Source organism: Melospiza georgiana, chromosome 11, assembly GCF_028018845.1.
Source record: "Melospiza georgiana isolate bMelGeo1 chromosome 11, bMelGeo1.pri, whole genome shotgun sequence".
Classification (NCBI taxonomy): Eukaryota; Metazoa; Chordata; class Aves; order Passeriformes; family Passerellidae; genus Melospiza; species Melospiza georgiana.
In genome coordinates, this window is record NC_080440.1 from 1,484,589 (window position 1) to 1,511,249 (window position 26,661).

General features: G+C 47.9%; 1 protein-coding gene across 1 annotated transcript; it reads left to right on the forward strand.

Moving 5' to 3' along the window:
* The first annotated feature begins 4,277 nt into the window (after window positions 1-4,277).
* Window positions 4,278-25,401, forward strand: SUMF1 (sulfatase modifying factor 1). The gene is made up of 9 exons (XM_058031737.1): window positions 4,278-4,475; window positions 5,822-5,995; window positions 8,065-8,139; window positions 15,802-15,884; window positions 17,855-17,977; window positions 18,467-18,581; window positions 19,424-19,537; window positions 23,126-23,185; window positions 24,591-25,401. The coding sequence occupies exons 1-9, from the start codon at window positions 4,278-4,280 to the stop codon at window positions 24,699-24,701; spliced, it is 1,053 nt and encodes a 350-aa protein (XP_057887720.1). The 3' UTR covers window positions 24,702-25,401.
* Window positions 25,402-26,661: the final 1,260 nt, after the last annotated feature.

Sequence of the window (26,661 nt, forward strand, 5' to 3'; positions counted from 1 at the left end):
CCAGCAGCGAACAAAAAATATTAATATTTCATTTATTTTTGTATTATGTAATTATTTGTCCTTAAATATTAGCCAAGGTTATTCCCCACAGTTACACCCTGATTTTCCTGCCCTCTGTGGCTGCCTGGCAGCGCCCAAAGCCCCGCAGGGTGGGTACAGTGTTTGCCTGCAGAACAACTGTATCGCTTTAATTGGGATTTAGGTGAAGGAAACATTTCTCTCATTCATTCACTTTCACCCACAGCCACGTGCTGCCGTGGGTAACAGGTAGGAATGGCGCTCTTGTTTGTTTCCCTCTTTCCTCGCTTGTTTCCCTCTCTACAGCAGCGGGAGAACGCTGGTGAATGGGAACAAGCCCAGAAGAGCCAGTTTGAAATCAACACAACTTCCCCTGCACTGGCTCCCATTAAAAATATCTCCAGAGGAGTTGGAGCTGGGGCTCTGGAGCAAGGATATGCAGAGGCTGAAGCCTGTGATTCAGGAACTGAAGCGAAGGTCAGAGAACAGAGTTTTATTGGTTTCCTACATGGCTGCAATACTACAAGCCATTACTCATCAGGAATTTGGCAGAGTAGTGGTGCCTAATATCATTAGATAATCCTAATGAATTCTTGTGTAATCAAATCTAATCTCTGGACGGGCTCAGCAGGCAGAGGCTGCAGTGGCTGTAGGGCAGTGACTGAAGGGCTGTCACCAGAGCCAGGGGCAGAGCTGTGCCTGCTGAGCACCTTGAGCAGCTCTGCAAACAGCGTGCCTTAAAATAGCTCCAGCACCGAGGGATAAATCCCAGCAGCAGCACTGGGGAGAGCAGGGGAACGGGCTGCCCAGGGAGGAAGTGGAGTCTGCCCCTCTGGAGAACTGCTCCCTCCAAATACCAAAGGCCACATTTTCACTTGTAGACTACATTTGATTCTGGGTCTTGGTCAGTTCTTAATGAGGAGCTCATAACATCCCAGAATGGTCTGAGCTGCTCCCAGCCCCAACCAGCCCGGTCTTGGACACTTCCAGCCACAGCTACTCTCTCTGGGCATCCTGTGCCAGGGTCTCCCCACCCTCACAGGATGCAATTTCTTCCCAATATCAAACCTACACCTATTTGCTGTCAGCTGGAATCCATTCCCCCTTGTCCTGTCATTACATGCTCTGATGGCCCCTCACCAATTTTTGGGCATTCAGCCAAAAATAGTGACCAAGCTCTGTGAAGAACTTGCTAGATTTGAAGGGGTGGTGGCAAAGACAAGATCATCATGGAAGTTCCCAATGCAGGAGAACATTTCCATTTGTCTTTAGGAGCTTTCTCTGGGTGCTGCTGCAGGCGCTGTGAGTTCATGGGGCTCCTATGGTCTTACAGCTCTGAAAAGAGGCAAAATTGTAGGGCAGTGTGGGAGTGGGAAAGGTCACCTTGGGAAGGAGCAGAGTATTCCCTTACAGGAATTTTCCCTGACAATGGGACCTGCAGGAGGCAGCCCTGAGATGGGAACAGTCCTGATCAAACGAGGGCTGGGCTCGGAGCCCACACACCCCCAGAGGGTCGAGGGAACGAACTCAAGAATTCAGAGAGGAAATAGTGAAAAAACACTGCTTGGTAGGTATCACTTCAGCCCTGGGAGTGCACTGTGAATGTTTGGCCCAATTTCACATGTGGTTTCAGTCACAGGAAAACAACTTGTGAGGGATTTTTATTTTTTGCTATTGGAGTACTTTGTTCTTTTTCTCCTTTTCAAACCTTGTTCTGCTCCACTCCTACTTTATTTTTAGCAATTATGGAAATTCAGCACTGATGAAAGATGTTATAATGAAATTTGAAGTCTGTTATTTGCTTTTTTTATTTCTATTGTCTTGTTTTATGTTGACAAATTTGCAACTAACAATTGGCTGTTTTGGAAACATTGCACCTCCAGCCTGCTGGGTGCCTTTGCAGGGGTTTTGTCTCTGCTGTTTTGGTTTTGTCTCTGCTGTCAGCTGCAGCTCAACAGCTCTGGAAGAAAAATGAGAGCAGAAGATATTCCAGGACTGTGAGGATCAATCTGCCTCCTCTTGCTCGTGGCTGGTCCTCACAATGGGGAGGATGATCCCAGAAGTTCTGTCCTCGGGGAGATCCATGCAGGCACTCAGGGATGAAAAGCACTCCTGGAACACCTCAGCCTCTCATGAAGTGCTGGAAAATCTCTCATTCCCGTCACATTTTAATAACAGCAAGATCAGAAGCGTGGGGAATCGGTGTGAGGAGAGGGAAAAACTAAAACCTGCATGGCTGAACACATAAGGATCCACTGCAACAAAAGTTCTCCAAGTCCCCAGGATCTCAGAGTGGAAGCTGGATGTTGCTCAGAAGCAAACTGTAATTATTTCATCTGTTCTCTGGGGAGAGTAAGGAATATGAGCCCTCCTGATGGAGCCACACAAATGATGCACACAAGAATTCCAGCAAAATGAGCCATGAGAACGATGGATACACCAGAGAGCTGTCCCAGCTCGTTGGAAATCAGCTGATTTTCCTGAATTCCAGCACCCCACAGCCAGAATCCCAGGGCTTTATTGACGGGAGGTTATCCTGGCAGACTGTGTTCAGTTCTAGAAGTCTGTAGAATTTGGATGCCCACCTTCTGCTCTCGCTTCAGTGAACTGCGTTGGGAAATATTTAGCAGGAGAATATAAATTGGATTTAACTCTCATTTTCATGGCCATTTATTCCTTAACAAAGGGCAAAGATCACCGTGCTAATGCAAAAGGAATATTTCCATTTTCTGACCCCAAAGCAGCAAGGGTTGGTTGTACGATTAAGTTTGTAGTCATTTGTTTTCCTGCATTCTGATGCTTTTCTGGAGCACATCACAAGGCAAAAGGGACTAATGATGGATAATTGGAATTCATCCCTGCAAGGCCTCCTGTCACGTTCATATTTTCTGGAAAAATCCCTTTGCCCAGGATCTTCTCCTGGGAAGTTGAGGAGCCTCAGAAAAAAAAAGGAAAACAAATTCTTATCTCATTTGCTTCTCCTGTGTTGTGCTCACATGTGGAAGTGTTTGGAGATTGTTTACCCACAGGTGAACAATTCTGATGTGAATTATTTTGACTCATTGGCCAATTGGGGCCAAGCTGTGTTGGGACTCTGGAAAGAGTCACAAGTTTTCATTATTATCTTTTTAGCCTTCTGTCTGTATCCATTCTGTGTTCTTTAGTATAGTTTAGTATAGCGTTCTTTATTGTAATATGGTATCATAAAATAATGAATTAGCCTTCTGAGAACATGCAGTCAGATTCCTCATTTCTCCCTGCCATGGGGCACCCCACAAATACAAAAGCCTCCCAGCACTGTCATTTTACACAGCAAAACATCACAGAGCAGCACATCTCCTTTGAGCATTCACACACACCAAACCCCTCCGTCAATCGTGCTTCTCTTTGCCGCAAGTAGAAGCCAAAATTACATTGAGTATTTTGAATTAATATCCCGCAGGATGAGTAAAGATTTATTTCGGTGTGGGGGATGATGCAGAAGATCCATTCCGTTGACAGCTCTGAAGAGAAGCTCCCACAAGAAAGTGAAGATTTTACAGAGTTTCCAACAACTTCAGCGAGCTGCGGGAGAAATGGAGGAGAACCCAGGAATTGTGAGTCCCTGCTGGAGAGGGGCAATCCCAAAGCACCCTTCCAGGGATGGGCCTGGGAGCACAACCTTGGTGCCCTTGTGAGGTACCTGTGGGGACACTGGAGGTGTTTTATGGACACATGGCATTCCTGTCCCATTTGAGATCTTTGAGTGGATTGCTGAGCTCCCCTCTCAGGGTGCTCGAGTCCAGGGAGGGATCAGCAAGAACCACTGTGGATGGTGACACAAGGGGACAGAGAGGGACACAGAGGGGAAAGGGAGGGACACAAGGAGACAGAGGGGGACAGTGGGGTCAGGAGGGGAAAGAGAAGGACAGGAAGGGACAGGAAGGGACAGAGGGGACAGGGGGGACACAGAAGGACAGTAGGGTCAGGAGGAGACAGGGCAAGACATGAGGAGACAGAGAGGGACACAGAGAGGACACGGACAGTGGGATCAGGAGGGGACAGAGATGGACACCAAGGGTCAAGGAGGGGACAGGGAAGGACACAGAGGGACAGTGGGGTCAGCAGGGGACAGAGAGGGACACAGAGAGGACACGGACAGTGGGGACAGGGAAGGACACGAGGGGACAGCCCCGGTCCCGCCCCTCAGGGCGCGGCGCGGCCCCTTTAAGACGCTCCCGGTCCCGTGACCAGGCGCGGCACGTGGCCCCGCCGCCAAGATGGCGGCGCCCGCCCGGCTGTGCCGCTGCCTCCTCCCGCTGCTGCTGGCGGCCATGGGAGCGGGAGCGGCCGCCGGCACCCCCGGCACCCCGGGCTGCGGCTGCAGCGCCAGCCGGGCCGCCGGGGACGGGCGGGAGGAGGCGGCGCGGCGCTACTCTGCGGCGGCGGGCAGCGGGCGGAGCGGCGGGCAGGGGCCGGTGAGCGGCGGGGCTGGGAGCGGGCTCGGCCACCTGAGGGGTGGCCCTGGACGGGCACGGCCTCCTCCGGGATAACGGAGGGGAGGATAAGCAGCCGGGGAACTGCTGTGGGGAAAGTTAAATTAAATTATAGGCGGGTGGGGCGAGCCCCTGAGGAGCTGGGCTTGGGCGCGGGTGCTGCTTCGGGCCCCACCTCGCTCTTGCCTCACGGAGAGAACGGGAAACCTGAGGGAATTCATCTCCTGCTGCCTCTGTTCTGGTGCTGGGAAGCTGCGTCAGCCTGGAAAAGCCTCTGGGCAACAGGCAGGGGGGAACTCTCTTCACGAATTGGAGAATATTTAGAGTATGAATTGAATAATCGCTGTTGTGCTTGGCATCCGTGTCACCGACGGATATTTTGTGTGACAAACTGAGCAGTTCACTGTAGGTCTGGAGAATGAAAAAATCCTCTAACCCTTCATGCAGCTGGCAGCCTCAGCAGTAGGTAATGAAAGCGAATTACTAATTATGCTCACAACATAACTTGATGATGCTCAGCTAGAAAACACCTTTACCAGCAGAGAAGTGGGAGAAGAATTGGCCTCTGCATCACCCACAAACAGGTTTGTTTATTTCCAGCATGGATTTAGAACTGGGGAGCCAGCAAGAGTTAATTTTGCACTGGTTTTAGCCCAGTGAGCTCTGAGCCTGGCTTGGAAACCTCTTGAGGGAGTCGTTCCAGCTACCCAGGCTTGAAGAGAGATTGCGAGGGAGGAAGTGGTGCAACTTTGTGTTGTCGTTTCCTAAGTCCTAAAAAATGTAAGCAAATTTATCCTGAAGGCCTTTTATGGAGTCAGTTTCAGACTGACTGTAAGAGCTCAGATTCTTCTCAGTGGAGAAAGTTACGAGGACACAGCCAGCTTCAGATGGGGGCAGTTTGAAGGAGAAGCTGTTTGTAGCATTTTTTTATGGGCCAGTTACAAGTTGTGTGAATTTTTAGGTGTGGCTGGGAGAGATCTACAGTGGAGAAGGAACACGGGAATGGGATGAGCCAGGTGATGCTAAATCCTCGTTCTTGTGCCCTGAAGAGGCAGGGGAGCTGCTGTGAGCTCACTGTCTGCTCCTTTGCTGCCCTGTGTAACTGCAGAAATAACAGCTCAGTGTAACAAAGGAAGCACAGCATGTTTCTCCTCATGGGAGCTCAAGCACGACCCAGACTTCTTGTGAAAAATGGGGATTGTCCCCATTGCAGCTCTGTCTGCTGTGTCCCCAGATGGGCTGCCCAGAATGACCTGCAGAGGTGAGGAGCAGAGCAGCCTGGGCTCCTCAGTGTCTCACTGTGCCTGCCTGGGCTGTTTGCTGTGCAGATGGTGCTGATCCCAGCTGGGGTGTTCACCATGGGCACCCAGGAGCCCCAGATCCAGCAGGATGGAGAGGGCCCAGCCCGCAGGGTGCACCTTGGCAGCTTCTACATGGACCAGTACGAGGTCAGCAACCGGGACTTCGAGAGCTTTGTCAACGCCACGGGCTACGTCACTGAGGTGAGGCACCGGGGCTGCCCTCAGCCTGGGACACTCCCAGTGGAACCAGCCGTGTCTTGTTGAAGGATGTCACAGCATTGTCTGGGAATTGCACACTCCAGGATTTCTGCTGAAGGTGGTGGGGAGAGGGAATTGCCCTGCCGTCCTGGGCTGAAAGGGCAGTCAGGGGTTTGTGGCTGTGTTTAATAATTGTCACCTGAGCTCACATCTGCCCTGCAGCCTGGGTGAGGCCAGCAGATCTCTACAGGGGCTTTTGGGGTGGTTTGCTTGGGGTTTTTTGGTGTTTGGGTCCTGGAGTATAGGAGAGTGGCCCCTTTGTCCCCTCAAAACCAAAAGAAGCCCAGAAGTTTCTCTCCTTGATTAGGTGCAAAAGCCACCTCATAGGCCCTGGGGACTTCACCTCAAACTTAAGGATAGCCAATTGGACAGGAGCCAAAAAGCCCTGCCCGGGCAACTTACTAGAAAAAGAAGTGAACAAAGAAACAAATGGCTTTTGTGAGGTGTTTTACCAGAGCAAGGACCTCCTGCACCTGGCTCGGTTTTTCTCTGTTTGTTATTTTGCCTTTTATTAAACCTTTTTGTTTCCAACACTGCACCAGAAGCCATCCTGCTGATTTTATGCCTCCAAGGGTAGCTGAGCTACCTTAGGTGTGTTACAGACCTCTGAGAGCTTGTCAGACCTGGCTCAAAGGGGCTGCTGTAACACTGGAGCTCTTTGTACCAGGTTAGATTCTCCTTGTTTTAGAGAAACCTGGAGAAGGGAATTAAGAAACTGAGATGGCCAGGGACTCTGCAGGCTGGCTCAGCACAACTCTGCTGTGACAGACAGAGAGCCCTGTGCCTCAGGAGGGGACAGCAGCAGCTGCAGTGACAATTGTGTGCCTGTTCCTGGAACGATGGACCAGGAATATGCTGAGGTTCCTGCCAGGAAGGAGCCCCTGTGCCTGAAGCTCAGATCCCTCCCGACAGGTGCCTGTTCCTACACAGCTGTGACAAACCCTGACAGCCCTTTCAGGGAAGTGGAACCTGGGCAAGGAGCAGCTCTCCAAGGAGGCACTTTGCTGAATTCACTTGATGAACTGGCTCTCATTTGGAAGGGAGGATCCTCTGGTTGGATGAAGAGCTTCTTTTGTCTGCTATTTCTGTTTCTTAGCTCCCTAATTATGAAAAAAGGGAGGTTTAACTAATTTGAGTTGGAACAAAGCTTGCTTGTAGCAAACAGCTTCTGGGATGAGCACATGTGTGATGGGTTAAATGTGGAATCACAGAATATCCTCAGCTGGAAGGGACCCCAAGGATCATCAAGTCCAAGCCCTGGCTCTGCACAGACACCTAAACAGTCCCACCCTGTGCCTCAGAGTTATCCAGATGCTCCTGGAGCCCTGGCAGGCAGAACTGCATCACCTGGGGGCTGCTGCAGACCCCATGGATCAGCTGGTGTCATTGAGGACTCCACTTACACCTCCTCCCTCTTTTTCTCTTGGTATAATGTACTGTGATTGATGGAAATTATTTGTGTTTTTTATTCTTTATATCAATATAAATGCTAGATATAATGATTGAGTTACTTTTAACTCTATTGTTGTAGCAGCACTTTTAAATGTGGTACTAGTGATGATGGAGCAGTAAGTGACAAGGCTCAAGTCTTTTATTGTGCTTCCCAAAGGAGAAGCAAGAGGAATGAAACATGCCCTTTCATATTAGAGTGATGACTGTAGCATCTGAAAGCAGTTGGGACAATCAGAACTGCATTTTTAATGAATAAAAGTAAAAACATGTGCAGAAGCTCAGTGAGCTGCCATCTGCCCAGTGGCTGCTGAACAAAAACATTCAGAGAAAAGATCCCTTCTTTTCTGTTCCAAAACAGCTTCCTTGAAAGAGAACTCAAATTCACTATTGGAATTTGTTTGGTCAAAGGTTGGACTTGATGGCCTTGGAGGTTTTTTCCACCTTAAGGATTCTCTGAATTTTCTTATCCTTGATAAAACAGAGCTGTAAGTGTTCAGTGTGGTTCCAAGAATAGCGCTCCTCTGATGACATAATGGTTGAATCCTTTGTTCTTTCCACAGGCAGAGAAGTTTGGTGACTCCTTTGTGTTTGAGGGGATGCTGAGTGAGGCAGTGAAGGCTGATATCCACCAAGCAGTGAGTAGCACAGCAGGGGGAAGCTCCCTGAGCAATCCCTGGGCTCTGGTGGCAATCACTGCAGGGAAAACTGAGCTTTGTGGTGTCCCCAAAGCCAGGTGCAAAAACGGGGATTATGGAGAGGTGTTTGGCCAGGAATCGTGGGCTGAAGTGGGGAGGATTTGCCATCTGTTCTCTGTCCTTTTTCTTTAAAAAAACAATTAAAAGCATCAGTTCCTGATGAGCAAAAATTGGTATCAACTCCTTGTTGTCTCTCTTTGCCCCCTACCTGAGAAGTTCAAGCTGTCTGTAAGATCCCTTATGTTGTGAGTGGCTGGGGTTTATGATGTTTGCTCCTCTCTAGAGGATCCTGTGTTCATTTGCTGCTTTTCCAGCTCCCCTCATCCCCCTGGGCACTGCAGTGATCCTGGGAGGGGCAGTGCTGACTCCTCTGGAGCTGATCCAGTTTTCCTGTTGAGTGAAAGTGAATATTGATTTAAAAAGAAAGAAATTTGTGTACTGAACCTTCCCTGCCCTCTCTTTCCTCTTTTTCTGTTGTGAATATGTTGCTGAGCCTTCCTCAGGCTTCCTTTACCTCCTGCTGAGCAGGTCAGGTCCCTTTGCACTCCTGGCAGATAAGCAGATTGCGTCCTGCCATCTCCTGGGTGAGCTGATCTGCTCTGAGCACAGGTTTGGACAGAATCACCTCCTGAGCCCCCTCCTGTCAGAATTCCCCTCAGCTCTGAAGTGGGCACAGTTTGATTTTTGTTTTCAAGGGGCAGCCTGAGAGAGGGGAGGTTCCAGGAAGCCCTGTGTGAGTGTGTGCTCTGAGGGCCTGGCAGAGAACGTGGGGTTTGGGTTTCTGCTGCCAGGGAAGGAAGATTACAAGTGCAGTTTGTAATCTTTTAATTCAGGACTAGCATTTGTGCACTGGGAGAAATAAGGCTAAATTGCAGTTCCCACCACCAGCATAACTGATGCTAAATCCATCCATGGATTTGTTCTGCCTTCATAAAAATAATAAAAAATACAAATTAAAAAAAATGAATGGCTCATCCCAACAGAAAAGAAATTCCTTTTCCTGTGTAGCTCTGTGTTGCAGAAATCCCTAAATCAGTGTCTGTGTTTTAAAACAAACAAACAAACCCCAAGAATGCTGCTGTAAGCTCAGCCTTGGCAATTTTGTAAACACAAAGTGTTGGAGCCACTTTCCTGAGCGTGTCAGCCAAATTTCCCAGTGCTGGCTGCAGTGCTCACAGGACAAGGGTTGTGCCAGAGGCCTGGATGGAGCCCAAACTGGTCTTTTTTGGCTGCTGCTTTCTGAAGGTTTTCTGGAGCTGTTAAAGGTAAACTTGCTGTTAAAAGTCACCTTCTTCAATCAGAACTACCAGATGAAAAGCAGAAATAAGATATAAATATTGGTGTGTTACTGGCACTGCAGATCCCTCCAGCCAACCAGTGGGAGAAAGGGCTGTGGTTTTCCTTTGCCTCAGTGGCTCAGCAGTGTTTTGACAAGGGTTTTCTCCAGGTGAAACCCAGGGATGTGAAATGTAAATGTGAATATAGGGGAAGAGCAACAGCAATGTAAATTTTTAAAGCAGTATTTCAAATGCTGTGAAATAACTGGGGAAAGGTGAAAGTGGAAGTATCAAATGAAATAATTGAGAAATGATGAGCTGTGTGTCTGTTGGGGGTTTTGCTCTGGTTGGCCACTTTGTGTTTTCCAGTTCTTAAAGCAGATTTAGCAGAGCCTCAAAGGCCCTGGCTGAGGCAGAGCTGGGGCTGCTGAGGAGTGAGCCAGCTGAGCTGCAGGGTGATTGTTGGAGCTCTGGGTGTGCCTTTCCTGGAGCTGAGGTGGGCTCCACATAGCCACTGACAGCAATGTGGGCTGGCCTCAGCTCTGGAAGGGAAGCAGTAAAAAGGGGTGGGAGCAGCCAGGGATGGAATTGTTGCACATTTCTGGGAACTCAGGTTTTAGTTTTGGCCTCCAAGTTTGTGGTGGTCATGTGGCTGAGGGAGGATTTGGTGCTGTGCCAGATGAGGGAGTTACTGATGGAACTGGGGAGGGCTCCTTCAAATGGAAAAGGATTTTGTGGGGTGAGGGGAAAAGGCCCTTTGAAGCTGAGATTATTTTGAGGGCTTAAAGATTTGAGAGCTTCACATCTTAAATTCTTCACATGCAGCTTGGAGAAGAGAAGGCTCTGGAGACACCTTGGAGCCCATTCCAGGGCCTAAAGGGGCTCCAGAAGAGGTGAAAGAGGATTTTGGAAAGGGACAGGACACAGGGAATGGCTTCCACTGCCAAAGAGCAGGGATGGACGGGATATTGGGCAGGAATTGTTCCCTGGCACAGGTGCCCAGAGCAGCCCTGGCTGCCCCTGGATCCCTGGCAGTGCCCAAGGCCAGGCTGGATGGAGCTCTGAGCAGCCTGGGACAGTGGGAGGTGTCCCTGCCATGGCAGGGGTGGCGCTGGGTGGGATTTAGGGTCCCTTCCAACCCAAACCATTCCATAATTCCACTTTATTCTGAGGGATTTGAGAGCTCTTGCCAATCCCTGCAGGAGTTTCCTTGCTGCTCAGGTGCCATGGATGGCACAACAGGAGTGCTGCCTCAGTCTTTGCTCACTAGTGGGGACATTGTTGTTCTTGGCTCATGGAAGGCAGAAAAATTAATTTTTGCTTCAACACCAGATAAATTCTGCACTGAAGAGCCTGACAGCATACAAATGTGTGCTGCCTTTGTGAGGGTATGGAATTTTGGGTCTGGAATGCAATGGAATTGGCTCACTGGCAGCTCAAGCCAGCACTAAGTTCTGGCCAATCCAGAACTGTGGGATGCTGCTTTCATCCCTGTCTGTATGGAAATCTCTGCAGTGGCCTGGAGCTGTGCAATTTGCCTGTTTCACAACAACCCCAAACTGAAACGTTCTGCATTTCAGCTGAACACCCCAAGGTGCTGCTGAGAGGAGCCCTGGCTGCAGGTGGGCCAGCAGTGCCAGTGTGGGCAGGGTGAGCTGTTCTTGCAGCCCCCACTGCTCCAGCTGCTCCCTGCGAGGAGCTGCGAGATGGAGCTGCTCCTCTGTGGGTTTTTGTGCTCTGCTCCCACTGCCGAGAGGGATGTGCAGGAATCCTCCCTGGGAATTGCCAGGAACATCAGCCTGTGTCATCAGAGCTGCAGTTTAAAGCACAGCATGGTTTGTGCCTCAGGATAAATCCGTGCACATCTCCTCTCCTTACAGCTCATGTGCTCTTGGTTAGTGGAAAAAATGACCAGTTGGAGTGCAGATTTAGATGTTGGCTGGAAATTAGACTTCCAGAGGTGTCTGCCTTCACCAGGAATATCAGTTCCTCAAAAGAAGCTTCTTCTGATTCCAAAACTTGCACTTAATGAATCTGACTGGATTTGAGCATCACGTATTTGTGGTTATTTTTCTTGGAGGATTGACAGGGCTGTGAAGTTTTACACTGCCTGAACTGAGGTTCAATGACCTTTCCTGCTGCAAAGAAAAGGTCCCTTCATAGAAGTGCTTGTTTCCAGTCAAGTCTGAAATATTTTTTGTAGTTGATGACTTACAGAGTAAAATTAAATATATTTTAAAGCTGCTGCCTTTCCTTGGTGTGCAGTTTCAAACTGCTGTAAAATGCTGGATTTTAAGGCAGATAATATTCAATATTAAACAAACCCCCTTGTTGCTTCTGTTCCTGAGCTCATGAGGGAGGCCATTAGCATTAGAAATTAAGAGTGAGAACAGGTTCTTCTGTAATTAGAGCTTTGAGGGAGCTGGGACTTTTAATTGATAGAATAAATAGCATGGGAATTGCAGGAGCTGGCAAAATCAGGTATTCACAGAATCCTGGGAGGGACCTCTGGAGATACCAGTCCAGCCCTGATGCAGGTGTGAGCTGCCTGCTGGACAAATCCTCTGCTCACTGTGAGTTCTGTTTGTGGGGGGCAGCATTTCCCAGTCCTGGCTCAGTCCCTGTCCATAATTACTGCAGGTTTGTTCTCTGTGGGGACACCGAAGTGGATCCTTTGCACAGTAATTATTTTTATTTCTTAAACTGCTCACCCTACTAAAAATGTTCTGTTTTCTGTCTGCCTCTTTCTTCAGTAGTTCATTAATCAGTGCTCAAGGTTTAGGATCTGGCTTAGAGCAGGAAGAACTGTCAGAGATTTATGTGTATCTGCCTTACATGAATAAAATAAAACCTCATCCAAAAATTCTGTTCTTTACTGAATAACAAATTTTTCCTCGCATCCTACCAATGCTAACAAGATCCTTTTGCATATTAAAGATGTACAGAGCTCAACACCATCTGATTGAAACAAGTGGTAACCTATTAAATCAGCTTCTGAACTGGAATGGTTTTAAGAACTTTTTAAGAATCCATCACTTAATAAATGAGTTTTAAAGTGGCTTCCAGACTTGGGCTGCTTTTCACTCAAAGTCTCTTTTAACACAGTTAATTCTGAAGTTCTTACTCTGCAGTCACTTTTGGTTTTTTCCAGCTGTTTATCCTGACCTGGAGTATTTTAAAATACTCTATTAAAATAGCATTAGAATGCTGTAGCACAAAAAAAGCTGATGTTTGGTGCAGTATGACTGGACAGCAGCATGAATTTGTCATATCTTGTGGGCCTGCCTTAAAGTTCAAATCCACAGCTTTGTTATTTCAGGGGACTTGCTACTTGATGGAAATGCTGGAGCCTGAGCCAAGATGAGCTCCTCTGTTGAGTTTATTTTTGGTAATTTTTGGGATACATAAATCTGATTTGAATTTGAGATTTGCTCCTCAAGTGGGGGTTGTTTTTCTCTCGAACATGGCCTGTGACAGGTTAGTGCAAGAATAATAAATGCTGTTATGGCTTTGGCCTGGGTGCCTTTGGGGTGGTTTTTGGGGTATTCCCCTACTGCAGCAGCAGCAATGCTGACAATGAAACTCACTTGGTGATGGTCCCCACTCTAATTTTCTTTTCTCCATAGATTTAGGAAGGAATTTTCTTCAAGCTAATTGTGAAGTAGTTTAAAAATCTTGACATTGTGAGGTAATGGAGCAATTAAAGCTAGGCTGTCCCAGCCCACTTGGAAAGGAAAATGGAATACCTAGGAGGAGAGTTTTCTGCAGGCTGTTAGTGGGAGCTCAGGCTCCAGCTCTGCAAATTGCTCTGCCCCAGCGCAAAGCTCGTGGGCTGGAATTAATTGTTTGAGCTCTTCCCAGTGCTAGCACACTGGGCTCTCTTTTCACAGTTCTCTGGGTCTGCAAGGAGCAGAACAGGGAGTTCTCAAGGTTTAATCCTGGAGGGGAGAGCAGGATAATCCCCGTGTCCAGCTGGATCAGACCAAGCCAAGCCTTTGTGCCTCTGCTTTGCCCTGGGAATGCTTCCCTGTGCACCAGCATTGCAGGGCAGGTGTGGGTAACCTGGCACAGGTGACATGCTGCAAGAATTACCCAAAAGGAAGGGGGTTGTGCTCTGATTCAAGATCTGCTCAGCAGCATCTGCTGCTGTTTGGACAGCAGGAATCTGTTGCCTGTGCACAGAACGTGTTTTGGAGGGAAGCAGAACGTGAAGTGTTATGAAAGTAACTAAGCTCATTATTGGCAGGGGAGGACTTGGCTGTATTAACTGTGATGTTGTAATATCTCTGTCTAATTAGCTCTTCTGCTAATTAGATTTAGAACAATTAAAAGCTTTAAAGACTTGGGAGAAGTTCTGGGAGAGAGCTGTGGATTCCAGGTAGGAGATTTCTGGAAGGAGCAGCTCAGGGTATGTTACCAGAGCCAGGGGCTGCCTTGGCTGAGTCTCCAGGTAATTCCTGCAGGCTCTGTGTGCTCTGCCTGTTGTCCCTGTCCCAGCCCTGCATGTGTGACTGCTCTGGGTGCTCTGCAGGGCCTGGCAGCCATTTGGGGCTCAGCAGAGCCACAGCCGGGAGCTGTGCACACGCAGTGCTTTCCTGGGGAGAGACATTTTTCTTGGGTTAAAATAAACCAGCCTGATTGAAAGCATCTGCTTTTTCTTTTGCATCACAAAAATGTTTTCCAAAATTAAAGTCGTCTAAAGTGTAAATCTTTGCAGTCTCCTGCAGAGATGTTTTTATCCAAAACCCAGCAGTTTAATTTACAAAAATATGTTGTGCTTAGAAACTGTCGAAATCTCTCTTGTGATCTCTCAGATTTTAGCTTTAGCAAGTGGTTCTGCTGCTCTTTTATTTTCCTTAAATAGCTGTAAAATGCTAATTTTGGATTTCTGTCCTATTTTCAGTGTAGTTTAAAGGTCAAACCTCAATATGGGCAAGGAATTGGTTAAATCAGACTAGTTTTAAACCTCTTGACTGTTGTATCAGTTTAGTAGCCCATCACTCTGAAGTTTTAGTGCTGTGAAGTTGAGCAGAGGATCTGCTGGAAGGTCTCATTCTGGGGTTTGAAGCTTTAGTCCAGGATTGCTGATTTCCAGGGAGCTTTTCCATACCCAGATGTGCTGCAATCTGTGTGTGCTGGGAGGGGAGGAGGGAAAGGCTATCAGGGAGTGTGGGCACAGCCTGATGAGGCTCCAAACCCAGGGTGATGTGTGTTTGGTCACTTGCTGCTGAAATATCCACACGAGGGATTTGATGTGTGGCTTGGACCAGAGTTTTCTCGACAATCTCTGTGTGACACAGGTAATCTCTTGTCCCACACACATGTAATTACACGTTCTGTTGAAGGATGCAGCTTCCCCCTAGAAGCTGCTGTTAGAATTGTTTGCCCAGACTGATTCTGGATCTCCTCAACACCAGCTTGCAGTGACTTTTTGGTCTTTGCTCTGAAGGTTTGGTGAGTTAAAGGGCAACACTCCTGGCACCTTTCCTACCTCTGTGAATAACACTCGACAAAGTCAGGCTAGGACTAACCAGCCTCTGGCTTGTTTACCTCCTCAAGCATTCCAGGCTTATTTTCTCTGATTTTTGTTCTTTATAGGCATTATCTCTGTAATAGGAGTAGTTTGGAAGCTGCTGCAATAAACCCACTGTTGATGGGTGGCATAAATGTTCCTTTCTTTGCCTCAATGAAGGCCCCATTATTAAAATAAGTATTTGTAAGTGAATATGAATCGGAACAGTTAAGCATTGCTTTGAAGTAAGCCTTATAGAAGAAATCCCTAAAGAATGTCTTCCAGGAAAAACTCCTTGGCCTTGAAGCACCAAATTTGGGACTTCTGGTTTGAGAGAACTACTCAATGTCTGCATTGCTACAGATTTTGGCTTTGTGATGTTTCCCAGCAAACCAGCTGGGGAAAAAAAAAAAAAAAGAGAAAGACTTCATGCTTTCACTTCCCTTGTGTGGTTCTTCTGTCTCCACCTTCTGGAAGCTGAGAGCAAATAATTTAAAATCAGCTGATGGGTTAATGACCTGGAAAGCAAATGTGTTGCAAGATGAGTGTTTGACCCCCAGCTAAAGGGCATCATCAGGGATTGTTTCAGTGATGTCAAAACACTGAGTCCAGGGAGTAAATAATTAGGGTGAAAATGCTCTTTAGGCCAAAATTGTAGGGTTTTTTTTCCTCTGATTGTATCAGACTGAAGCCAGGCAGGAGCTGAAATTCATATAGGCACAGGCTGGTTTGGGTTGGGAGGGATCTGGTGGCTTTCAGCACATCCCTTAGCTGGGAATTGTGTCCTTCCCTGCTGCTCTTGTCCTTTTGCAGGTGGCAGCTGCTCCCTGGTGGTTGCCTGTGAAAGGAGCCAGCTGGAGGCACCCTGAGGGCCCCGACTCCAGCATCTCCAGCAGGTGAGCCATGGGCACCCATCCCATCACAAACCCCAGGGAATGTCCCAGCTCCCACAGGATGGGGCTGCAGGACAGGGCTTTATTCAGGCACCTGCTGGCTGCTGCTTCTGGGGCTGTTTGCCACCTTCTGCTGGGCTGCAAGCAGCTTTCCATGGCCATGGGCAGTGGTGGAGAGCACAAAGGTCTGTCAGGACTGTGCTGACTGAGCCTCAGTGTTTGCTGTTCGTGTCTGTGTGCCAGCAGGGAGCACAGCACATCTTCCAGGGTCACAAACTCCTGACCTGGGTTTGGAGGGGAGGAATCAATCCTCACTGTGCACACTCAGGAGTCTGGGCACTCTGAACTCTTCCTGTGGGATTTGGAAGCCTCTTCCTCTGGCAACACAAGACTGAGGAGTTTTGTGCTTTTTCCACTGTATTCTGACTCTGTGAAAAAGCAGTTGTGACTGTGTAGAACCTCTGAATGCTTTGGAAAACTCTGCTTTTTCATACAGTTAGTGCCACACTTTGCCTGCACAAACCCTAAAGCTTGCTGATCCTTGTCTTCATACAATTCCTTTCCATTCTGAAGAGGGATGAATTTTAGGCCTAGAAAATCAAATTACTGGCTTCATTTGGGGCCTATAACATTGCAGCTGCTCCTCTGACTAGGTGGGTGTCAATGAAGTTGGCACTTCATCAGCTAGTGAAAGTTTCTAACAGCATTTTGAAATCAAATCAGACTCTCTAGCCTAGATCTAGTAGGGTTTTGAGTCCTCTAAGGACAGGACTTTGTTAGTGCACCATCATCTGATGGCTGAAATGCTCGGTAACGAGTTATCTGCTCTCCAAGGGCAAGGAAAGAATTATCTGAGGCAAAAATAGAGATAATAGCTGGAGGCATTGTTAGGGGGAGCCAGGAATTGAGGTCAGAGGCAGCAGACAGGAGCTGGAAACCTGCCATGAAATTCTGGGCTGGTGCAGACCTGGCCTGGCACAGCTGCTGGGAACTGGAAATGGCCCCAGGGGTCAACAGGGATACACTGCATTCCTAAATGGGGCAGGAAGAGAAGTTGTAGGAAGTTCCTCTCTCTCCTGGACATTCAGCTCTGGGAGCGTCTTGGTCTATTGGAGGCTTGGATGGATTCTGCAAGAATGGCCGGGCAATTTTTTCTGTGTTTTTCTGGAAAAAGGGACAAGGATTTTAATGTCAGTCCTGGAACCAAACCCCATTAAAGATGGGGGCTCTTGTGTAAACTGTGACTGCTTAAAGCACCCAAGGAAAGTCACTTCCCAGCTCAATTTCTGCAGTTCAGTTTCCTGGACAGGGTGCTGCAAAAGCTGATAAAGTTGGTGAGACTCTTCCTCCTGTCACCTCTCCCTCAAAGCCCCACAGCTGACAGCAAGGACAGCACCCAGAGCAGGAGAGGAGCCACAGGGGAGGGGAGAACAGTCACCATGAAATTGCAGAGTGCATTTTCCTGTTGAGCATCCTGCCTGCAGGCTGAGATGGCCCTGTGCCAGGCTGGGTTGATGCAGGATGCCCCGTGCCAGGCTGGGTTGATGCAGGGTGCCCTGGCCAGGCTGGGTTGATGCAGGGTGCCCTGTGCCAGGCTGCTTTGGCAGTGCTGGTGCTGCAGGTTCCCAGTGCTTTCCTGTGGCTCTGCAAACCCAGGCTCCCCCAGAGGGCAGGGTTGGGCAGTGCTGGGTGCTGCCCTTGAGAAACCACAAACCATAAATAACTGCAGAGCTGGAGGTGGCAGCAGCACGAGACAAACCAGAAGTTAATTATTTTCTCCTCCTGTTTCCCTCTGATGGCTGCATTTCCCTTCCAGCACTTTGCTGCCTTTCCTTAAGTAACTTTGCTGTGAAGTCACCTGGTGCAGCTGTGACTGGTCAGTCACGTGTGCCCCTGGCTGGTGTCACACTGTGCTGTGCAGCCCTGAGTCTGCCTGGTGCCCTGAGGAGCCTGTCCTGCTCGTTTTGTTCCAGAATGGACCACCCAGTGCTTCATGTGTCCTGGAATGATGCCCTGGCCTTCTGCAGGTGGGCAGGGAAGCGGCTGCCGACCGAGGCCGAGTGGGAGTACGGCTGCCGAGGGGGGCTGGAGAGCAGGTACCTGTGAGAGAGGGCTGGGAGCACAGGGAGGGCTCCTCAGGGGAGGTTACCCCAGAACCGCTCTGCAGCCAGCCTGGGCTGCTCATCTGGGGAGGGGAAGGCTCCAGGGAGAGCTCAGAGCCCCTCCCAGGGCCTGAAGGGGCTCCAGGAGAGCTGCAGAGGGGCTGGGGACAAGGGATGAGGGACAGGACACAGGGAATGGCTTTAAACTTAAGGAGGGGAGGTTTAGATGGAGTGTTAGGAAAATGGTATTTATTGCAAGGGTGGGCAGGCCCTGGCACAGGTGCCCAGAGCAGCTGGGGCTGCCCCTGGATCCCAGGTTGGACATTGGGCTTGGGGACACCTGGGACAGTGGAAGGTGTCCCTGCCATGGCAGGGGTGGCACTGGGTGGGATTTAAGGTCTCTCCCAACCCAAACTAGTCTGAGATTCTATAAACTGACTTTTAATTAACCGTTTGACAGCTGCTCTGTTTGTCTTTCCTCAGGCTTTTCCCATGGGGCAACAAACTGCAGCCCAAAGGGCAGCACTATGCCAACATCTGGCAGGGAGAATTCCCCACCAACAACACAGCAGAGGATGGCTACAAGGGGACTGCACCTGTAAGTGTGTCTCAAAGACAATCCAGCATGTGGAAATGATCTTAGTCTTCCTAAAATTAAGGGCTGTCTTCAGGAGGGTGAATCATGGCTGTTTTTCTTCCCTGCACTCTTTCATTTGAGATTTTAAGTTACATTAAATTTCACTGCAGGCTTGAATGTTATCAAGGGACTCTTTTACAAGCTAATTGAAAAGTAAAGATTACTTTCATTTTAACTTCTAGTTCCTCTCAAACTGACCTCTTTTCCCCCCTCCCAGTCTGTTTGTAGTCAGAAGCTGAAATACTTTCTGCCTGCACTTCTGGCCTTGCAGTTTTGTGAGCTCAAAAATCACACAATAACTTAAGAGAAATTAAATTTCCCTTTTGGGGAAAGGTTGGGCCTGCCTGTCTAGTATAACAACCAGAGTTGAATTTTAAAGGCAGTCAAGAATGTGAATGTATTATTGAATGGTATTTAAGTAAGTCCAAAAGTTTCATCAGAAGAGGAGTCTGCCCAGGCAGGAGCTGGCTTTTCCTTGGTGGGAGGGAGTCTGGGAGCTGTGAGTGGGGTCAAGTCCCTGATGCCAGGCGTGCCTGCTGCTCAGACAGTGCCTCCCTGGAGGGCCTGAGTCTCCAAAGCCAGCCAGGGGATGCTGTGTCACACTGGAGCAGGGTGCTGGGGACACAGAGGTGACCACAGCCTTCGTCCTGCTTGATTTCCCTGCAGGATATGGAAGTGTTCCAGGGCTGCACTGCTGATCTGGTGCCTGCCTTTGGGGCTCCTTAAGGAGCACCTTGAGCAGACAGGTGTGAGGATTCCAGCCTGTTTGGAGTGTCTCAGAGCTGTGTTCCCTTCCTGTGCAGGTCTCTGCCTTCCCCCCCAATGGCTACGGCCTCTACAACATGGTGGGCAACGCCTGGGAGTGGACATCGGACTGGTGGGCTGTGCACCACTCCCCCCAGGACCTCCACAACCCTGTGAGTGTTTGCTTGGCACATCAGGGGCTCCTGGCTGTGGGAGAACTTCTGCTCTGTGCTCCTGGGGTGGGGGATTGGCAGCATCACAGCGCAGCTCATCCACGCTGCAATTGCAGTGCTCTGGTGCAGTTTTGGTGTTTGGTTAGTTGTTCACCCCTGGTTAGAATACCCATTGAATTCTTCCTAACTGGCCTCATATTACAGAAATCAATCATTTATGGAATTACTTCTTTAAAAAAAGGAAGGGTTTTAGTTCATTTATGTTGCTACAAGCTATTCTTATTTTCCCCCTCCCAGGCAGAGAACAAACCATCATGAATTATCTTTCTGGCTTTTGGTAGCTTGTTTTAAACTGAACATGTGATAAAATTTGAGTTTTAAGAGAAGTCACCAGGCTCTGAGAGGTGAATCTTTGTTTTTCTTTATGGCAGGCAGATGGAGGTTCCTGCAGGGTGAGATGTGTGAGGTCACTGATGCTCTGTCTCAGCAGGTTCCAGTTCCAGTGTTAGATCTGCTCCTCTCCCAGTTATCCAGGATGAGTAAATCCCATGATTTATGAATATGACAAGTAAGGCCATATAGAGTTTGTCACTCAAAACCCCAACAAATACTGTGGTTTTGATTTGCTAACAACTCACAAAGCACTTTCAGGTTTATTTTTATTCCTGGTAATTACTTGTGAAGGCAAGACAATTATGGAACCCCCCAACAATCTGTGTGCATAATTTCATCCATTCCTTGTCACCAATCCCCAGCATAGCCCAGATCTCTGCAGTGCTAGAAAGCTGCTTTGAAGATTTTGGGTGTTAAACTTAATATGATAAAAAACTGTGCCTGAGCTCTGACCCTCTGGAAGAATTCAGTCTTTTCAGCCCAGAGAACACAGCCTGTATTTAGGTTACACTGCCCTGTGCTCTGCAGAGACTGAAGAGCTGGGCTCTGATAGATCTGGTGCTAATCAGTTCTAATGTCTCAGAAGGTAACTGCAGCCTGGCTATTTTGGGACACGTTTGCACATGAGGAGATGCAGTTTCCTTACCCATTTAACCAGAAAACCCCTTTGGAATTCACTTTGAAGTGTTCTGCCTCAGAGAGTTGATTCTGACAATCAGTTTGCATATGAAAAACTCTAAAAGCCTCATTGTTAACACCTGATTTTTAAATACTTCCTGAAGTGTGTGGGTTTAAAACTTCAACAAACTCTTGGAGCTGAACAGAGCAAAATTCACAGGATACTTGTTCCCCACCATCACCTTAGTCCAGCAGGGAAGTGCTGCTGCCTTGGCATCATCAACACCAAAGTGTCTCAGATAAATAATTATAGTGAAGGTGCTTCACTGCAGTCACACAATCCCAGAATGGTTTGGGAACTGATTTCTCTCCAAACAGAGTGACCGTGTGGCTGTGCACTGGAAATCACCATGCACCATCAGAAGGCATTTGTTTGATGTAATCAAAGAACAACTTTATTTTCATTAAGAAAAAAAAAACTTCTGGGTTTTTTTTTAGTAACTTTTAAAAGAACAATCCTACTTCTGTGAGCTTTGGTAATGGAATGCACAAGCACTTATGTAATCAGACTGGAATATGGCTGTTGCAGTATTCTGGTACAGAATAACCTTGTTAATTTACAGTAAACTCTGGGGTTTAATTCTGGGATCAAAGTCTGGACAGCTCTGGCCCTTTGCACCCACGTCCTTCCCCTTCAGTACCAGCTGGTGCACTTCTCCAGGTCAGGCCATGAAACAATGGTGCTTGATAGAACAGAGATTTGCTTGTTTTAATCAAATGTGACCTTAATTGCTGGGCTGAGATTAGCTTTTATGAGGGGAAGCACAGCCAAGGCAGTTTCCTTCATCTATCAGTGAGATATGTGCACAAGCAAATGTTAACTGCAAATGCTGCTACTGATGTCTGTTGGCTTTCTGACATCTTTGCCAGTTGTTTATGATAAACCCTTTACCTTCAGTGATTTTAAATAGGAGAATGATGTTTTATAATGGAACAGATTTATGGAGGACAGTACAGCATTTTTCTGCAGGTGAGGTCTTTCAGGACTGTAATTCTCCTTCAGAGGCTGTCGGGGTCAATTTAAATTGGTTTGTTGTTACCAAATAACCTTTGATGCTCAATTTTGGCCTGGTGGAAGATCTTTGTAGTTAATAAAAAGATGCACTTCTGAGCCTTTGGTTCACACACTGCTCAGTGCAGGTCAGCCCTTTGGAATTGCTGACACATGACAGATGTAGAGCTTTCTAACCCTAATCAAAAATGTTCTCTTCATTTATAGAAGTGTCTTTGGAGCCAGTTGCACAGATTGCTGCTCAGCCCTGCAGCATTTAGGGGAAATCCTGCTCCCCAGCCCCATTGTTCTGCTTTGTCTTGTTCCCATGGACTTTTTTTAGGTCAGCTTTCTGCTGGCTTCCCTTGCAATGAGATTACCAGGCTGGGTGATGACTGTGCTGGCTGGAGCCTTATCTCAGAGCAGGGGCTGTGCATGCACCTGCAGCTGTTTGGGGACAGTTTCCAGAGGCCTCAGTGGGAGCAGGGCTGGGCTGTGCAGCAGCACCCAGGCTTGGAAGGAGCGGATGCTGCCTCAGGGTGTGCCTTTCCTTGAGTATTTGTGTGCCATTAAATGCCAAATTCTTTTTCACATGTGTAAATTTTGGCAGTAAACATAAAGCTGCTGCAATTTGTGCAGTGAACTTTCAGACAAAGCTGTCAAACTCAGGGGGTGCAGGCAGGAGCTGCTGGAGTACCAACATCAACTCTCAAGGTTTTCTGACAGTCCCTGGGATTTATGTTCAGTTACAAATGCACTTCTGGGGTCGATTCTTCTAGAACATCACCCCTGGTAATGCAGACCTGGGTGGGAGACAAGTGTACCCCTTGAGACAGGGTAGGAGAGTGGGATCCATGGCAGGTGTGACCAGGGTGGTCACTGAGGAAAGCTGGAGCTCATTTCCTTCCTGGTAAAACCCTCTTAGGAACCTATTGAAGTGAAGGGAGACGACCCATCTTTGTTGATCGGCATGGAACTCTGTTTTATTGATCCAAAATGCAGGTTTTTATAACCGTGTTAATTAGGCCATACATATTGCAAAACTCGAGCTCACGATAGGCTACAGAACAAACACTAACCCCTCCTTTTGTTTTCAATACCTGTGGTTTGTTATTGAATCCAAGATTTATTTTCTCACCCTGTTATGAAAGTTCTCAAGGCCTCCATGTTATTGAAGACAGACTTGAGAACTTAGCTGTTTACAGAAACAGGCTGTGAGAATTTGCTCCTCACAGCTGCCTTTTAAGCCATTTCTGAGCAAAATTCTCCAACAGGAACCCCCCTGTTCCCAGGCATTATCAGTGAGCAGCACCTGGAATGTTAAATATTTTCAGCAGTGGGGAGGGAGTACAGTTACTGTCACCTGCAAATCCTGTAGGGCAGAATTATTTCAAGCTGTGTGCTTCAGACACCACTGAGATGTGTGTCTGGAATATTTCTGATTGCTCCTTCCCCATCTCCCTACTCCCTGTAATGAGCAGTTATTCCTGAGCACTGACCAGTGTCCTCCCTCCCTCCCTCCCCAGCAAGGGCCGCCCTCGGGCACGGACAGAGTGAAGAAAGGTGGATCCTACATGTGCCATAAGGTAACTCCTGTGCTCTCCTCCTGTTCCTCTTCCCTCTGAAAGCACTTGGCCATGATCCTCTGACAGTTTCCTGGCAGCCTGCGTGCTTGTCAAGGGCTTTCATGGCATTTATGAAGAGCAACACCTGATGTTCTCAAGGACCTCTTTTTGCTTAGCTTGGAGTTAAAACAAGTAAGTTTTTTTTAATCAGTATGGGGTTTAGATGCAGAACTTAAAGTTGATGCAGGCTTCTAATGGTGTTTTCATGATAGAGCTTGAGTGATACTTGTCAGAAAGTAGGAATGTGACTTTGTTTTTTAAGTTTTAGAATGGCTTTTGATCCAGAAAGGTTATGGAGCTCTGAGTAGCCAGGGAAAGCTGTTCCTGCCCAGGGCAGGGGTTGGGGCTGGATAAGCTTTAAGGGCCCTTAAATCCCAAATCCTTTTACAATTCCATGGTTCAATGATATCGGGTGTTTGCAGAGCTGGCTGGGAGATGAAATGTTTGTTGGTGGCATACGTGAACATCCTTCAAAACTGCCAAGGTGTCACCACAGAGTGATGGCTGTTCATGACACAAAATAGTGTTTTAAACTCTGCTCATGCAGTGCTTAAAAGCCCTCATTGTACATCTCCTGTTTCATTAAAGCTGTCCTGTTCTTCCCTTGCAAAGCCTGTGGCTGGCAAATCACTCTCATAATTAGATTAAATTTTCTGCAGTGAGATCCCATTTTCTACACTGATTTCCTTCTTAGGTGAAATCAATGTCAGATGTTAATTAGCAGTTTTGATTAAATTAACACTGGAATAGGCTCTTCAGTGATGAATAACATGACCCATTTTGAGGGTTTGTGAAGATTCTAGTCTGCCCTAGTCTTTTTTTTGTAGGTGATAAAACTAGGCTGTGCATCAAGACAAAACCACTGACTACTGTTAGTACAAGGGCTCTTTATTAGGTGCCTGCCATCAGCTCAGACTGATCTTTGTGTGCTGGTGCTCTTCTCCCCCTCAGACCTGACAGTGCCTGAAGCTGCACCTTTTCACATCCCATCCCAAAAATCTGGCACCCCATTCAGGGAAATGTTCAGTACCTGTCCATTCCAGTGGGGCATTAGCACATGGATACACAGCTCAGCCTCTGAGGCAAGCTGAATGTTTTGGCTTTTTCCCAGAGCAGGAGAGATTCTTGGCTGACACTTTATCAGACACTTTGCCATTCATTCCAGTTTTTGTGTCAGCTGGTGTCTGTGCAGGATTCCCTCATTTCTAACACAGTGATTTCCATCTGTAGCACTTCATCGATCTGTCCCACAGCGATGGCAGCGCTTTGCCGTATGAATCTAACTAATTAATCTGTTAATCTAACAAGCTGTTGCCCGAGGAGCCCCAGCTGTGCTAAGAAGTTCCTTTTCTGTGTTGCTGTGCAGTCCTACTGCTACAGGTACCGCTGTGCAGCCCGGAGCCAGAACACGCCCGACAGCTCCGCGTCCAACCTGGGCTTCCGCTGCGCCGCCAGCCGCGCCCCGGGGCCCCACTGAGCCACCCCGGGCAGGGCAGGCACGGCAGGGCTGCACCCCCCAGGGCCAGCCACCCAGCGACAGCAACCCGAGCACAGCCCTGGCTGATGGCACCACGGAAAAACCTGGCCTGGAGCTCCTGCTGAGGGAAGAAAAACCAGCACGACTCGAGAGCGCTTGGAGAACCTTCGTGTTCGTGAGCAACCTGGCCTGGGTGTTTGGGTTCAACTGGAACAAAACTGAGCAGAAACGTGGCAATCGTGTTTTCAAAGATTACTTAATCCCAGAATTAGGCTGGAAAAGCCTCCAGGATTATTGAGTCCAGCCCTTGACTGATCACGACCTTGTCAACTACAACAGCTCCTCTTTAGACAGAATCTTTATTAATGAATTTATGTAGAACTTCTACACTCAAATGCAATAAGTGAAGACTTTATAAACTTCTAGACAGCTTTAAAAGCAATTCTAGGCAATTAGGAAATTCTAGGCAGCTCTGAGAGACAATGAAGGAGTCAAGAATGAGGGCTGGGAGCTGACAGCTCTCCCCACAGGCAGCTTGCCCTTTGTTACATTCCACTTGCAGTGAAAATCATGTCCAGAAATGGGCTTCTCCTGGGGAGATATTTGCTGCTCTTTAGGAAGTGCCTTCTGCAGCTGAGGGAGATGATCCTCAGGGTGATGATGATTAGAAATCTTGTACATATTTGAATAAAATATCAAGCATTTGTTTATGCCAAAGACTTTTATTGATGGAAAAACACAACTTCCTTTGAATTTCTTGGACGCAGCGTAGGCTTATTTTAGGGACTTGGAAAATGCAATACTGGCCTCATTAGAAACTGAAGTTAATGCATGATTCCACTTGAATAAGAGTCATGGAAGTGATGGCAGATGGAACTGTGAGCCCTAAGACCTAATAGGGTAAATTTCTGAACTGTTTTGTTGAAAATAAAATTCCTCACTGGGAAGGAGAGGAATTTTAGCAAGTGAGAAGGGAAATGGGAGCAATTGAAAGCAACCTCGTTTTGGGATCTGAATGTGACTGTGGATTAACAAAAGCCTTGGCACTGATGCTGGTCCTTGCCAGTGTTGTCTTTGCTGTAGAAAATTGAGTTTGAGTACAATGTAAATCCATCACCTGGCAGCTCCTTCTGCAGTGGTTTCATGTTGAAAAGATGACACAGGAGAATGCCTGGGCAGCCCTTCACCAAACACCAGCCTCCACTGGGGTCCAGGTGAGCCCAGCAAGCAGCAAAATCTATCCCAGGACACAGCATGATGTGGCACAATATTGAGATATTGATAATCATTATTGCACTCAGAGAAGAAAGGAGGAGGGAGGATGAAGGGAAGCTCAGAGCCTTGTGAGCTGTTTGACTGGATTCATTGTGGATGAGCACACTGAGCTGTGAGGGGCACACTGGGGCTCTGAAGGAGAAAGACTCTGTTCAGAAATCTGCTGAATTTCTGTTCACTATTTCTTTCCTAGTTTATTGACAGGGAATTTTTTTAGTAAGATTTTGGTGCACTCCCCCAGGCAGCTGCAGTGCCAAGGCATGGTGGAGCATACTGCTGTATGGAAAAAGGTCATTAACAGCTGTCAGGATGGTTCAGAACTCAATTAACAATTATTTTGTTTGTGCAAGGCCCTCGGTTGAGCAGCCCAGCACTGTTGCTGTCCTGGGAAGTTTGCTCCAAGCAGATAACTGGGATCAGGTCACTGCCAGGAGCTGCAGCCCTGGCGTGGGCTGAGGGCTCAGATTGCAGGGACAGAGGGCTCAGCTGTGCTCCTGCTCTGGGGCTGTGATCAAGGACCAGATACTGCTCAAGGTGCTTGGGATTTTTGATCTGCACTTCCTTAACTACTCAGAATCGTGCCAAGTGCATACTCATATCAGGAAGGTAACAAACCGTGCTGTCATCCTGAAAATGAGGAGTGCAGATGCTGTAACACTCATCTTGAAACTTTGCTCAGGAGGGA